A 15,937-nucleotide genomic window follows, 5' to 3' on the forward strand; every position below is an offset into this window, starting at 1 on the left:
AACCACACAACATATCTAATATTAATAATATTATTCTACTTCTCCCTCTTTAAAAAAAAAAAACAAAAACCCTGAAATAATCTAATCAAACTTCTCAAACGAATCTAGTCTACAGGAAATGTGGGGTGTAGTGACGCAAGTTATGCAATAGCACGAGAAAGCAACCAGACAAATTCACAATGTGGCATATCCTGTAATAAGTTGACCTGATTTGTTCAACAAGTCAGTAGCATTAAAAAAAATTACACAGAATGTACTGTTCTAGATTAAAAGAGAGTTAAGCAATATAACAACCAAATAAAATTACCTTTTTGGGGTTGAGATTCAAACCAAATGTAAAAGATAATTTTTAAAAGATAAGTTGGGAAGCTTGAACACATACTGAGTCTTGGTTGATTGGGATTTACTTCAAAAAAAGAAAAAGGATGGGGAAGGATAGATGGAAAAAGCATGGCAAAATGTTAATGGAATTGAAACTTCTAATTTTTTTGTAGAGACAGGATCTTGCTATGTTGCCCAGGCTGGTCTCAAACTCCTGGGCTCAAGTGATCCTCCCACCTCAGCCTCCCACAACACTGGAATTATAGGCATGAACCACTGTGCCTGGCCATAGGATTGAAGTGTTTTGATGGGTACATGGGGACTTGTTATGTTCTGCTTTTGTGTACGTTTGGACCTTTTCCAAGTTTGCAAAAAGTGAGAGAGAAATTCAGGAATGTATTAAAGGCGTAATATATCAGAGTACCCAATAAATAACTCCATTTCATGTAGGGCTTTTTGCATGTGAAGTGGTCTTCTAACAGAAAGAGGCATTATTGAGTAGTTAGAAAACCCAGAGTGTAGGGATGAAGAGAAAAGCAGGTGTTCTTCAAAAAAAATGAAGAGAATAAAAGTGAATCAAAGGAGAGAATGGGAACAAAGAAAAGACCGTCTCTGAAAGTGGGAGGCCAGCAGCAGGTGGGAGTCAAGGAAAGAATGAAATGTTGCTAATTTTGGGGACTAGTGATTGAATGGCAATGTTGTCTTTTCAGAGAGTAGGATTTAAAATTTTGAGTTGCTGAAAAGGCTTGCGTGAATGTGCTAGAAAAATTAGGTTTGGTGGGCAGATTAGAAGGAAACAAATAGGAGAGTTCATGGAATATAATTTCAGATAGAACTGGCTTTCCTGAATTAATTTTTTGGTTCCGGTCAGCTTGGGAGATCTCACAGGATTGGATAATGGCCTGTTCTGGCAGCCTCCCTCCTCTTTACAAACCAGGAACCTGAGCACCCATAAAACATTATTTGCCTGAAGTCCTTCTGAGGCCAGCCCACGCATGGGTTATGTGTCCTATGTGTCTGCTGCCTCCTCACTGCCTCGGGCCAGTGCAGTCCAGTGCAGAGGGGCTTGTTGGCAGAGGCCATCCCCCTGTGAGAACAGGCTGTCTTGCCCCTCTGCTAATGGTGAAATGTCCAGAGCCCGGAAATCAGAAATAGCCTGATGTAGAGGCACCCTGATCACCCTTGCTCGCACTAGGGCCCCTCCTGAGTAGGCCCAGCCACCTGGCCTGCCTTCTTCCTCTCCCAGCTGAGCCACCCACCCTCCTCAATAAATACACATGAGCTAGCTGCAAGCGTTGCACAGATGACAAGGACAATAAAAGCACTCCAGGACTGGTAGGCCAGATAAATAAATAGACTGGCACTAGGTGTGGTGAGTGCTGTGATGCAGATGGAAAATAGCCTCAAGTCTGTTGATTCGGCAAAACTTGCAACTGCTCCTCTCCCCGCACCCAGCTCACTGTGCCAGGGCCAGCCCTCATACCAGAACCTCCTACCTAACTGAGAGCGCATCTGAGCAGGGGCAGGGCAGACAGCCCTGTAGTCCCTGGGGAGAGTGAGGAGATACTGGTAGCTGCCTCTCAATATCCAATCTCTTTTTTTTTTTCCTTTCTTCTTTCTTTCTTTACCTTTTTTTTTTTTTTTTTTTAAACCCCCAAGACAGGGTTTCACTTTGTTGCCCAGGGTGGAGTGCAGTGGAACAATCACAGTTCACTGCAGCCTGAACTCCTGGGCTCAAGTGATCCTCCTGTCTCAGCTTCCCAACTATCTGGGTCTACAGGTACATGCCACCACACCCAGCTAAACTGTATTTTTTTGTAGAGTTGGGGTTCCATTACATTGCTCAAGCTGCCCTTTTTTCTTAGTAACAGACTCTCATTTTGTTTTCCATACTGTGCCTGGAATAAGGACTGCACCTCTTAGTTCCTTAAAGCTGGGAGTGGTCACTTGAATAAGATCTGGTTCATGACGGTGTAACTAGAAGTACTGCATGAGGTTAGTGGGATATCTCCTTAAGGGGAAATTGGTGCTTCCTCCTCCTGCAATTTTCTGCCGTCTCCAGTGCGTGCAGAATGACTGAGGGCCGTTTAACCATTTATAACTGTGAAGTCACCTAGAAATGGGAGCCTCGCATGAGTGTGCCGAGCACAAAGCTGGGAAGTGGGCTCCTTGTGATGCCCTGCGTCTCCATTCCAGCCCTGGTCCGTCTGCTCTGGATTTGTTTTACCTTAGAAAAAAATAAACATCATTTTTTTTTCTTTTCCCCTCTCTGAGATGTAGTTTCGCTCTTATTGTCCGGGCTGGAGTACAGTGGCGCGATCTCGGCTCACTGCAACCTCTGCCTCCTAGGTTTAGGCGATTCTCCTGCCTCAGCCTCCCAAGTAGGTGGGATTACAGGCACGTGCCACCACGCCCGGCTAATTTTTGCATTTTTGGTAGAGATGGGGTTTCACCATGCTGGTCAGGCTCGTCTTGAACTCCTGACCTCAGGTGATCCCCCTGCCCTGGCCTCCCAAAGTGCTGGGATTACAGGCATGAGCCACCACACCCGGCAACATAGTTCTTATTTAAGCCACTGTATTGGTTTTGGGTTTGATTTTTTTTTTTAATTAAAAATTATTATTATCATTATTTTTTTTACTGTAGAGATGGAGTCTCACTGTGTTGCCCAGGCTGGTCTCAAACTCCTGGGCTTAAACGATCCTCCTGTCTGGGCCTCCTAAAGTGCTGGGATTACAGGTGTGAGCCACCATGCCTGGCCTATTTCTGTTTTTGTTTTTGTTTTGTTATATGTAGATAAACCTGATTCTAATTAAGTGGAAGCAGGAAGACTAGTTAAGGGGCTATTAGAGCAGTCTAAGTGAGGGATGATAGTAGTTTGGAATAGAAGGGTAGCAGAGGTGACTAGAAGTAGTTTTGTGTATTTTTGCTGTGGTAAAATATATGTAACATAAATTTTGCCATTTTAACCATTGTTAAGTGTTCAGTAGTATTAAGTACACTTACATTGTTGTGCAAGCATCACCATCATCCATCTCTGGAACTGTCTTATCTTCCCAAACTGAAACTCTTTACCTGCTTAACAATAACTCCTGGTTCCCCTCTCCTTCCGGCTCCTGGCAACGAACATTCTTTCTACCTCTATAAATTTGACTACTCTAGGAACCTCGTATAAATGGAATCATAGAATATTTGTCCTTTTGTGACAAGTGTGTTTCACTTAGCATAATGTCTTTAAGGCTCATTCGTGTTGTAGCTCGCATCAGAATTTCCTTCTTTTTAAAGGCTGTGGCCAGGCGCGGTGGCTCATGCCTGTAATCCCAGCACTTTGGGAGGCTGAGGTGGGTGGATCACCTGAGCTCACGAGTTTGAGACCAGCCTGGCCGACATGGTGAAACCCCATCTCTAGTAAAAATACAAAAATTAGCTGGGCATGATGGTGAATGCCTGTAGTCCCAGTTACTCAGGAGGCTGAGGCAGGAGAATCGCTTGAACCTGGGAGGCCGAGGTTGCAGTGAGCCAAGATCGCGCCATTGCATTCCAGCCTGAGTGACAAAAGTGAAACTCCGTCTCAGAAAAATAAAAATAAAAATAATAAATAAAGGCTGATAAATATTTTAGCAGTTGTATTTTGCATGGTTTATGACATGCGTACCTCGGTCACTCACTCCCTGGTAGTGCTGTTTACTGAGATGGGGAGTAGTGGGGAAGAGTAAGTTCAGATAATAGGTCTGTGATGCCTGTTACATATCCCACGGGTGATTTCTAGAGGATAGTTGCATACACAAATCTGGAGTTGAGGGTTGAGGTCCAGAACTTGGATGTAAAGCTAGAGAACTGAAGGAGGTCATCAAGGAAGAGCGTAGCTGGAGAATGAGTAAACCCTGGGGCACTCCCACATTTACAGTCAGAAGATGAATAGGAAGCCGCCCAGGAGTCTGAAACTGGAACAGCTGGAGAGCTAGGAAGGAAATGAAGCAAGGGTGATGCTGCTGAGGGGAGGCGAGGCCTCCTCTCCACCCCATTCCAAGATTTGCCATAGTTACACACTTGGAACACTGTGCAGATACAGCCGGCTGGGAGTGTCCCTGTCAGATGGGGATATTGGGATCCCTGTCTCAGTGCGGTAACATGCGAGGCTTCTAGTGCGACAGAGCAGCCTCACCCAAGTGATGTGTCATGATGAGGATAATGTTCATGGAGACTGATTTCCATTTGCCAGTTCCCTGTTTGTCTTTGTAATAGGTTTATCAATAGTATTCTTGATGGAAGTGACGAATTTTAACAAAAAGTACACTCATGTGAACAAAAATAATTTTCTGACCTCTGAGGGGCTCCTGAGGCCATATATCAGGATAACTTAAATATGTTTTTATCTCTGCCCACAATGTAAACTTGTTTATGGAGAAAACTTGCATTTTGTTTTTATTTATTTTTTGAAACGGAGTCTCACTCTTTCTCCCAGTCTGGAGTGCAGTGGTGTGATCTTGGCTCACTGCAACCTCTGCCTCCCAGGTTCAAGCGATTCTCCTGCCTCAGCCTCCTGAGTAGCTGGAATCACAGGCGTGCACCACCACGCCCAGCTAATTTTTGTATTTTTCGTAGAGACAGGGTTTCACCATGTTGACCAGGCTGGTCTTGAACTCCTGACCTCAAATGATCCACCCGCCTCAGCCTCCCAAAGTGCTGGGATTACAGGCATGAACCACTGTGCCTGGGCAAAACTTGCATTTTGAATGGGAAAAATTACTCAAGAGTAATTAACGTGGACTTAGTTATCTTGAGTGGCCTTTCATTTTTTCCCTAGATGTTATTTTGTAATTATTATTATTAAGTATGTTAAGATTTATAGCAGTGTAGCTGCTCTAAATATAAATATAGAAATGTAAAACTTCCTGTGTGTATTGATATGGTAACAAATTTTTAATATATTTTGGAAAGCAAACTATAAAACAACACACAATCTACTTTTTGCAAAAAAAAAAAAATCTATAGGTACAAATATGGGCTGTTTAGGAATCGTACAATCAATGGTTATACCTGTTTAGGAATATTTAGAACTATTTGTATGTTTGTATAGCTAATCTTTTCTCCCCTGATTTATTGATGATGAGTATTACTGATATAAAAAGTTTTGTGCACCGCAGTGCTTTGCCCATGAAATATGAGCTCAGAAACTGCCTGTGCTGTTATTTTCACCAGCAGTGAAGCAGTGTGTCTGGGGGCAGAATGTACTCTTGTCTGAATTATTAGCATTTGGTGTTGGTTCCACCACCCTTGGGCCTGAGCTTTCTTTCTCCCTCGTTTGTTCTAAACATAGCATGGCACCTTTTCTATCCTGTAGGTTATTGCTGGCTGCAAGGAGACTTTGTTGTTCTTTAGTTAGTTTTTTACATATTAGTTTCAGTAAGCCTGTTTCTTACATTTTTCTACTGTAGCATAATCTTCATAAGTACTTTCTATAGTCCAGGCATGGTCTGCTGCATTCTCTGTGTCTCTGGGGATGCATTTAGGTCTTTGTGTCACATTCTGGTGTGTAGCTCATTATGTAATGACTCGAATGATCATCAGAACAAAAGAGACCTCATTAAGAACAAGATTGAGGACACTAGGAACCTAATGTAACATTTAAGGTATAAATGAGTATTGAAGAGAAAGAAATGATTGAATGCTTTGGAATTTCTAATACAAGCACCCATCTTGGACCTACTTACACTGGACTTTTAAAGTGATCGGAAATAAATGGATGTATGAGTTTTACTTGTTCCTCATTCTAAAGGGTTATGAAAAAGATGAATTGAGTTCATGAAGTTGAGCAGAACAATGAACTTAGTGAGAAATTATTTGTATTGGATGTGAAAATCACACCATGTTTTGGGAAGTGGGGTGGACTTGGGCACTCCATAGTTCCAACCACATGCAGGTATTATAGGCTGAGTCAGGCCTGACCCTAGAAGAGGAATAACTGCAACTAAACTTTGAAATATTCCAGGAAAGCAGAGTTGACATGTAGGTTGATCTACAACAACTACAGTGGTATATAAAGGGTGGTCTTGGCCGGGCGCAGTGGCTCACGCCTGTAATCCCAGCACTTTGGGAGGCTAAGGTGGGCGGATCATGAGATCAGGAGATCAAGACCATCCTGGCTAACACAGTGAAACCCTGTCTCTACTAAAAATACAAAAAGTAGCCTGACGTGGTGGTGGGCACCTGTAGTCCCAGCTACTTGGGAGGCTGAGGCAGGAGAATGGCATGAACCCGGGAGGCAGAGCTTGCAGTGAGCCAAGACTGCGCCACTGCACTCCAGCCTGGGCAACAGAGCAAGACTCCGTCTCAAAAAAAAAAAAAAAAAAAAAAAGGGTGGTTTTTTGGTGCTCCAAATAGGAAGGCCTTAAATTAAAATCTGTTTTACAATCTGAATAAAATATAAATATCATCAAAAAGAAAAGGTATTCTGGTTATGTACATGAATACAACATCCTTAGCAGCAGATGTTGTGTGTGTGCGAGGGAATAGGAAGGTAAAGATGCACCCTTCTCCTCCACCATCAAGGGTTGCTAGAAAACAGGCTTTCATTCAGTAGACCCCGATAGCTGTCCGTAATCCATAGCTCCTTCTCTGATTAGTATTTATCCACTATTGTGGCTACATTCTGGATCTTGTCATAGGAAGAAAGAGTAGCCTGGTGGTTAGCAACAAAGCTTTCAGAGTCAAACAGACCTGGTGTCAGATCCCTACTTATTACCTGCTTGACATTGAGCAAGTTTCTTTATCTCTGTAAACTTCAGTGTTATCATCTGTAAAATGGGTGAATTGCTCACACCCCACAGGGATGGTTCACCAAACATAAGGTGCTTGGTATTTAAACACTCAATAAATGGTAGCTGTTGATAGAGCTTCACTGGCATTTTAAACTTAAATACCTGCCTTTGGCCACTCTGCTCATCCACTCACCAGCTTCCCACATGTGTTCTGCAATTTGACTGAACCACACAGTCCAGGAAACTTTCTCCATGTGAAGGAGAAAATAGCTTTCCTTAACCCTGGGGTCACACTCTCCCAAATTTATGTCAGGAGGACGCCCAAAGACTGACTCATTCCTGGGTCAAGGAGAGTGGGGTCTGTTTCAGGAGGGGAGCTGAGCTAAGACCTGAGATCCTCGTAGAGGAAAGGTGGGCAGAGGCAGGCTGGAGGTTGAGCTCTGTACTCTCTCAAGAGAAGGTGGTGGTTATGCATCTGTTACTTTGGGTAAATTTTTAGAGCAGATATCTGATGAAACAGCTGTTTCCAAGGTCCAGCGTTAACCACTGGTTTGATTGGCTTTGAAGAAGTTATTTACAACACAGATATTTTGTTACAATCATAATTTGTATGACTGAGTTGGTCTCCAGGCATCCTGGGTAGGAGAGGGAGGTGCACAGTAGCTGAGCTGTTGTCCTCATTCCTTATTTATAGGAAAGAAGCTTAGGTTAAATGACTCATCCAAGGTCAAACACATCCTAAGTGGTGGAGACAACACAGACAATGCCTTTTAAACTGACCTGTGTCTCTTCCCCCACTCCTTCCTACAGCAGCGTTCTGCCCTCCTTACTGCTGCCCCTCAGCAAGAGGGCTTCCTCCACCTCATTCTCCCCAGGGGTGATGGCCTTGTCAGAGAGCATCCTGTTCTTGATCTGGGGGCCCTCCTTCAGGCCTTCAGCCATTCCTCAGAACTTTGCGCCTTAGTAGGGGAGGGGACAGGGTAGCTCTCTCTTTGCTCTCGGTTATTTCCTCGGGGGGCCTTTTCCTTCCCATCCGCCTGTGTTCCTTTCCCAGCAGCACCCGGCCTTGCGTATCTGTTCATTGCCTGTTGTCTTCCCCATTAGAATGTCACCCTGGCGAGAGCAGGGTCTTGCTCATTCTCTTTCCGGTAGTGTTCCCAGCTCTTTGTGCTTGGTGCATATTAGGCATCCCCATCTTATATATTTACTGAGAGAATGAATGACTAAGTTGTGTCCATCAGAGCTGTGAGAGTGTGAACCCAGAGCTAATGGAGCATGGCGTCTTCCCTTTCTCCTCCTCCTTCAGCTTCCCATAGCTGCCAAGGTGCTGAGGAAGGAGTGGGAGGAAGAGTTTGTGTCCCTGAGGAGCCGGCTCACTCCTCCTCCCTGTGTCTGCAGTGGGTGGGGAGACTGAGGACACCCTCAGCCTACACCAGTTAAGGTGGAGTTCCTGTCACGTGCAAGCTGATGCCAGTTTAGAGTCTGCTGAAGGTAGTGGGGCACACAGGTGAAGGGCATGGACACTTGAGTCAGGTGACTGGTCCACCACATCCAGTTTGTGTCCGCTTGACAAAATTTCATAGCCTTTCTGTGCCTTGATCTTGTTGTCTGTGAAGGGAGGATGACCTCATAGGGTGGTTCCTGGGATTGAATGCACTAGCCCATGTGACTCTCCAGCACTGGTCAGGTACAGGCTGTGTGCTCCATTAAAGCTGTCTGTGTGCTCTACAGGACTAAATAGCTGCTGCTTATTCTACTCCTGGCACCTGTCTAACTGGCCTAGGTGCACTGCCTTCGTGTCCCTCACCCTGCCCAGTCTAGCACAGAGCACTGGGGGAAGGGCTCTGAGGAGGTGTGAGTGGAAGCCCTGGAGTTTGGGGGGCTTCAGCCTGTGATGCCGGTTGCTCCCTCTGGAGGGCAAATGCTTTGGTGTGAGATTTGTGTGTGGTTTTTTGTTTGCTTTAGTTTGGTCCTGGTGATTTCCACGGGGTGAGGAGGGATTTAGAGATAAGAAGTGTCTTGCTGGGAACTGGCTTGCCCCTGCTTCTCTAGGAAACAGCTCTGACTCTTGAGAACTGAGAGGGCATGTGGCAAAGGTAGATGCTGAGGCGAGGCGAGGCGAGAGGTCCACCTGTGCAAAGCGCCCAAGGAATCTGCATGTGTGTGATGCGAGGCAAGGCGAGAGGTCCACATGCGTGCCGCAAGGTAGAGAGTCCATGTGTGCACCTGAGGGGAGAGGAAGGTTGAGTCTTACTGTGTGCTGCTCAAAGGACAGGACAGTGCATGGGCCCTGTGCTGGATTTTGGTTCCTTGTAAAAAGCAATGGCTATAGTTCCCTGACCTTCACCACTTCCGCGAGGCAGTGGGCTGAGGGCCGGCCGTGAGTAGGCTGTCTCAGGTCCACTCCTGCTCAGTTGAGTGAATTGCAAACTCAATAAAGTAAGTTGTTGTGAATAAGTAATCTGCATAAGCCAAAGAAATATAAAATATCTTCCACAAAAAGATTATTAGGGAGCAGGATAAAAGAGCTGCAAAAGGTTTTTGTTGTTATTATTGTCAAATCTGATGTGGGCAAAACAACTATGAGAGATTAGGAAAAAATGTCAATAATCTGGAAGGTTTGTGGTCAAGTTGCTTTGTAAGTGGCCAGTTTTTGCCCTGTGTTAAAGAGGAAATAAGGCCGGGCATGGTAGCTCACGCCTGTAATCCCAGCCCTTTGGGAGGCCGAGGCAGGTGGATTGCCTGAGGTGAGGAATTCAAGACCAGCCTGGCCAACATGGTGAAACCCCATCTCCACTAAAAATACAAAAATTAGCCAGGTGTGATGGTGCACTGAGGTCAGAGAATCGCTTAAACCCAGGATGTGGAGGTTGCAGTGAGCTGAGATCACGCCACTGCACTCCAGCCTGGGTGACAGAGCGAGACTCTATTTCAAAAAAAAAAGAAAGATAAATAAGAAATGATAGAGAACACATTGTAACTGTGGTTTACGCAAGAAAGTAACAGGGAGAAGCAGCAAAGGAGCTGTCAGAACAGCCTTAGCCCATACCAGAAGGCTGCCAGAGAAATGCACAATCATATCTGAAAATGTTTGTGGCACATACTATATATTTAGTATACATCTTATTGTAATTACATATTCATGTGTATAGTATTTTTTAAGTTAATTTCCTACTTGGACTATTAGCAACCAATCACTGATATGTATCAGGTTAATGGGTTTCTACTGTACTCATGAATGGAGCTGTCCATTATATTTTCTTGACTCCTGGAAGACTGGTCTGTCAGCTTTGTTTCGAAAGACTGGAATGATGACATACAACTATGTTAATAACTATGTTAACACTCCTACTAAAATAACCAGTATATTTGGATTCCATTTTCAATGGAGTGTCTTATGGTCAAACTGGCCTTCTTTCAGATTTTTAGTTGCATGGTTTTTCCTTTACCTTCTGAATACTGTGTGGACGTAATTGTAGTTGTGGATGGCTGTGGTTCAGCAGGAGCTCAAAGACACCAGAAGTGGTGTGAGTCCAGATATAGGGGGTGGAGACAGGATTGGGGGTTACTTGGTGGGAAATGGGAAGAATTATTTCAACCTTGGGCCTTGTTATTTGATGGAAATGTTTTGACTTCTAGGCATCAGTCACCGAGGTCCAAACACAAAAACAAAGGCAGATCCTTCTGAAGCATGGTGGCCTTTTAACTTTGTATGATTTTGGATTTCCAGTTAACTATTGCTTCTATTCAAGTTGGTCATTGAAAATTTACTGCGCGAATCCAACAGCAACCCACGACCTAAACATCCCTGGCTGTCTTGTTTTCACAGGTGTTGGGGCGATGTTTCCTGACTGTGGTGCAAGTCCATTTCCAGTTTTTGACTCATGCATTACAGAAGGTCCAGCCGGTGGCTCACTCTTGCTTTGCTGAGGTCATCGTGCCAGAAAAAAAGAACAGCGGCAGTGGCGGCGGCTTATCTGGCATGGGCCACACACCTGAAGTGGAGGAAGCTGTGCGGTCCTGGCGGGGGGCTGCTGAGGTAACCCTGGCTTTGGGGAGATTGGTGCCTGTGTTCAAATAGGAGAGGCTCCAGAGGGCCTTTGCCTGTTGATTCTCAAAACAGCCATTTCATTTAGAAATGTACATTTTAAACTGTTATCATTGGCTTGTTCATTCATTTAACAGTGAACATCTTTGTGAATGCCCACTTTGTGCCAGGCACTAGGATGACAACCTCTGCTCACAGCCTCCTGGGAGAATAGGCTTACAAAAACAGGGCTAAGGGGCCAGGATGGAGATATGCGGGAGCCAGAGGAAGGGAGGGCCCTGTCTCTGAACGGTAGTGCTGCAGGAAAGCTTCTAAGATGGGGGACCAGTGAGAAGAGGCTGGCACCCAAGTCAGGAAAGACGGGGTGGAGCTGTTTGGGGAGGGTAAGTGGCCAGCCAGGCAGTGAGGCAGGCGAGCAGGAGTGTTTGGCAGACAGATGGGATGGCAGGTTCCAAAGATACAACCACAGCAGAGTGAGAGCTCAGTGGACACAGGGAATTTTGTCTGTTTTTTGCTAGTTAAATCATTCCCTATAGAAGTGCTTGGAATCTTTGAAACTTTTTAAATTCTTTTAAGTTTTTCTTTTTCTTTTCTTTTTTTTTTTTCGAGACAGGGTCTCACTCTGTTGCCCAGGCTGAAGTGCAGTGCTGCGATCAAGGCTCACTACAGCCTGTACCTCTGGGCTCAAGAGATCCTCCCATCTCAGCCTCTTCCAAGTAGCTGGGACTACATGCCACCATGTCTAGCTTCTTCTTCTTCTTCTTCTTCTTCTTCTTCTTCTTCTTCTTATTATTACTTTTTTTTTTTTTTTTGGTAGAGATGGGGTCTCACTATGTTGTCCAGGTTGGTCTTGAGCTACTGGGCTCAAGTGATCCACCCACCTCTGCCTCCCAAAGTGCTGGGATTACAGGCATGAGCCACTGTGCCCAGACAAGATTCTTTTTTTTTTTTTTTTTTTTTTTTTTGAGACGTAGTCTCGCTCTGTCCCCCAGGCTGGAGTGCAGTGGCATGATCTCGGCTCACTGCAAGCCCTGCCTTCCAGGTTCACACCATTCTCCTGCCTCAGCCTCCCGAGTAGCTGGGACTACAGGCGCCTGCCATCAAGCGCGGCTAATTTTTTTTTTGTATTTTTAGTAGAGACAGGGTTTCATCGTGTTAGCCAGGATGGTCTCGATCTCTTGACCTCGTGATCTGCCTGCCTCGGCCTCCCAGAGTGCTGGGATTACAGATGTGGACAAGATTCTTAATTGGTCTAACTCTGCCTAGATCCTCATTTGTCAGTTGCTTTACATGTGATTTGAGCAGTTCTCCAGTATGCTTTATGTGACTTCATGAAGTTTTTTTTTTTGAGACGGGGTCTCACTCTGTCGCCCAGGCTGGAGTGCAGTGGCACGATCTTGGCTCACTGCAGCCTCCACCTGCCGGGTTCAAACAATTCTCTGCCTCAGCCTCCCAAGTAGCTGGGATTACAGGTGCCCGCCACTATGCCTGGCTAATTTTTGTATTTTAGCCCCAGCTAATTTTTGTATTTTTAGTAGAGGCAGGGTTTCATCATCTTGGCCAGGCTGGTCTTGAACTCCTGACCTTGTGATCCACCCGCCTTGGCCTCTGAAAGTGCTGGGATTACAGGCATGAGCCACTGCACTGGGCCAACATGAAGTCTTTTATCCCTTGGAAGACTGGCTGTTTCCCAGCACAGCAGATAGGTTTATAAAATCTAGCCATCATGCAAGAGCTAGACCGAGTGGTTGGCTCCCTAGTGGATAGAGAGCGCAGTGGTGTGGGATGGTATGGCATGGCCATCAGGGATAACGTGGAGGGGACTTGTGCGATTCTCCTCTCATGGTGACAACCTCATGACTCAGTGGTGGGCTGCAGGGAGCCGCTCCGGGGGGGGATTCTAGCCTAGTGCAGGGTTGCTTTCCTAGTCACTCTGATGTGGCATTCTCTATTCCTTTTCCACAGCCAGAAGAATTTAAGCTTAAATAAAAGGCAATCAAAAACAGCTCTGTAAAAGTCTGTTTTAAGGAGACTTTGCCTATAATCAGTGACATTTCTTTTGGGAGACAGAGTTTTGCCCTTGTTGCCCAGGATGGAGTATAATGGCGTGGTCTTGGCTCACTGCAACCTCTGCCTCCCAGGTGTGAGTCACCACCTGGGCCAAAAGATAATTTTTTTAAACTATCCCAGCAGGCAAACACAGAGTAAAAGATAATTTATGGTTAACAATATAGTGATTCATTAGATAATGTCTAGTTCAAATCATTCCATAATGAACTTGGCAAAGTATTTCATTTTTTTTTTTTTTGAGGCGGAGTCTCGCTGTCACCCAGGCTGGAGTGCAGTAGTGCGATCTTGGCTCGCTGCAGGCTCTGCCCCCCGGGTTTCACGCCATTCTCCTGCCTCAGCCTCCCGCGTAGCTGGGACTACAGGCGCCTGCCACCTCGCCTGGCTAATTTTTTGTATTTTTAGCAGAGACAGGGTTTTACCGTGTTAGCCAGGATGGCCTCCATCTCCTGACCTCGTGATCCGCCTGCCTTGGCCTCCCAAAGTGCTGGGATTACAAGCATGAGCCACTGCGCCCGGCCTAGTATTTCATTTTATGTTTTGGAAATTTTCTTTAATAAAATTTTCAAGACATGATTTTTCACATCTTAATATTGTCCAGTCTCTAGTTTTATTATTTCAATTTCATGCCATTTGCTGCATTGTTGTCATTTCTTTTTAATTTTCACTGTTTGCCTGCATGTTTTGGTCTTGTTTCCTGTTTACTTGCATGTTTTGGTCTGTCTTTCATGCTAAAGACTTTCCTAGGGCTTTCTTTCTGTTCATCAGAAAGGCCCCTGGAATGCTAATTGGAGGCTTTGTGTGGGGGTGGGACCTGTTGGCTTTATTGTAGATGGCTAGGCCCTGAGGTCCAGACCTGCGCCTTGTTGCCTTGTCATGTGACTTTACAACCCTCAGTGTCCTCCTGGCTGCTGGGCCCTAGCCTCCTGACTGTTCAGCTCACACACGTGAACCTAACACCTGCCTTGGTCCCTGCTCCATCTTCTAGACAACTCATGCTGAGGACCAGCCCACAGGAGGAGGCCTCCGAGTTCTCTCTTGACCTCTTCACCTTGACCTTTTTTGCCACCATTTTAGTCTGTCCAGGCCTTTCTGTCCTTTCTACATTCCCTTTGCTTTCAGCCAGTGATGCCACCCCCCACTACACTGAGAAAATAGAATCTCCCTGATGGCAGCCCTTCTTCCTCATGTGGCCAAGCCACCACCACCCCTGCCACCCCTCTTCACAACCATCTTTTCTTCCTTCCCCTGCCTCATGACAGCAGAGGAGGTGCCCTCTCCTCCTGTCCAGGCTTACCCCGTGCCTGCCTTGCCCCCATCCTCGAGGACCCAGCTTCTGTGGTGCGACCCAGTGTTTTCTCTCCCTCATCCTCAGCCTGTTCCCACCAGTACACAAAGATGCTTCCCACAGAAAAGTCCACTCTGCCCTGCCCTGTTTCTCTGCTCTTTTCTCAGCCAACTTCTTGGAGTAGTTGTCTACCTTTTTTTCACCTTTTATTCATTCTAAAAAATTACTATTTTATTTTTACTGCACCTTGTGGCTTCTTACTGCTTCTGGCACACCCCATAGGCAGTTTACTCAGAGTAGTCTAAAAAGTAATTATTATTGAAGTATTTCAGGCACACAGAACATTTCACACCCATCAGTGTATCTTCCTTTTAGCTGCCTGCCATATTTGCTCATGCCTGTTAACATATTTTTAACAGAAAAATATCACCAGTGCACTTTTTTTTTTTTGAGACTGGGTCTTGCTCTGTTGCCCAGGCTGGAGTGCGGTGGTGACAGCTTACTGCAGTCTTGACCTCCTCGGCTCAAGCAGTCCTCCTGAGTAGCTCAGACTATAGGCATGCACCACCATGCTTGGCTAATTATTTATTTTATTTTACTTTTTATTTATTTTTTTAAAGACAGGGTCTTGCTATGTTCCCAGGCCGGTCCCAAGCACCTAGGCTCCTGCACCCGGTCCGCAAATGCACTTGAACTTGAATCCCTTTTGTACCTCTCCACTTTCTTTCTTTTTTTTTTTTTAGAAATGTCGAGATGTATTTTATTTTATTTTTTTATTTTATTATTTTTTTAATTTATTTATTTTTTTATTTATGAAGTATTTATTGATCGTTCTTGGGTGTTTCTCGGAGAGGGGGATATGGCAGGGTCATAGGATAATAGTGGAGAGAAGGTCAGGAGATAAACACATGACAAAGGTCTCTGGTTTTCCTAGGCAGAGGTCCCTGCGGCCTTCTGCAGTGTTTGTGCCCCTGGGTAGTTGAGATTAGGGAGTGGTGATGACTCTTAAAGAGCATGCTGCCTTCAAGCATCTGTTTAACAAAGCACATCTTGCACCGCCCTTAATCCATTTAACCCTGAGTTGACACAGCACATGTTTCAGAGAGCACGGGGCTGGGGGACAGGCCATAGATCAACAGCATCCCAAGGCAGAAGAATTTCTCCTAGTCAGAACAAAATGGAGTCTCCTATGCCCACCTCTTTCTACACAGACACAGCAACAATCTGATCTCTCCTTCCTTTCCCCACACTTCCCCCCCTTCTTTTCAACAAAACCGCCATCGTCCTCATGACCCTCTCCCGATGGTCGCTGTCTCTTCGGAGCTGTTGGGTACACCTCCCAGACAGGGCGGCCGGGCAGAGGCGCTCCTCACTTCCCAGATGGGGCGGCCGGGCAGAGGCGCTCCTCACTTCCCAGACGGGGCGGCCGGGCAGAGGCGCTCCTCACTTCCT

General features: G+C 45.6%; 1 protein-coding gene across 15 annotated transcripts in view; it reads left to right on the forward strand.

The window, feature by feature from the left end:
* The window catches only part of GARRE1 (granule associated Rac and RHOG effector 1), a 101,277-nt gene that overhangs the window by 53,438 nt on the left and 31,902 nt on the right, over window positions 1–15,937 (forward strand). For all 15 annotated transcript variants that reach the window (XM_063658462.1, XM_063658467.1, XM_063658464.1 and 12 more), the window contains one exon: window positions 10,912–11,121. In XM_063658462.1, the coding sequence (XP_063514532.1) occupies window positions 10,912–11,121 (210 nt within the window). The remainder of the gene's footprint in view (window positions 1–10,911; window positions 11,122–15,937) is intronic.

The sequence above is a fragment of the Pongo pygmaeus genome, chromosome 20, assembly GCF_028885625.2.
Source record: "Pongo pygmaeus isolate AG05252 chromosome 20, NHGRI_mPonPyg2-v2.0_pri, whole genome shotgun sequence".
Taxonomy (NCBI): Eukaryota; Metazoa; Chordata; class Mammalia; order Primates; family Hominidae; genus Pongo; species Pongo pygmaeus.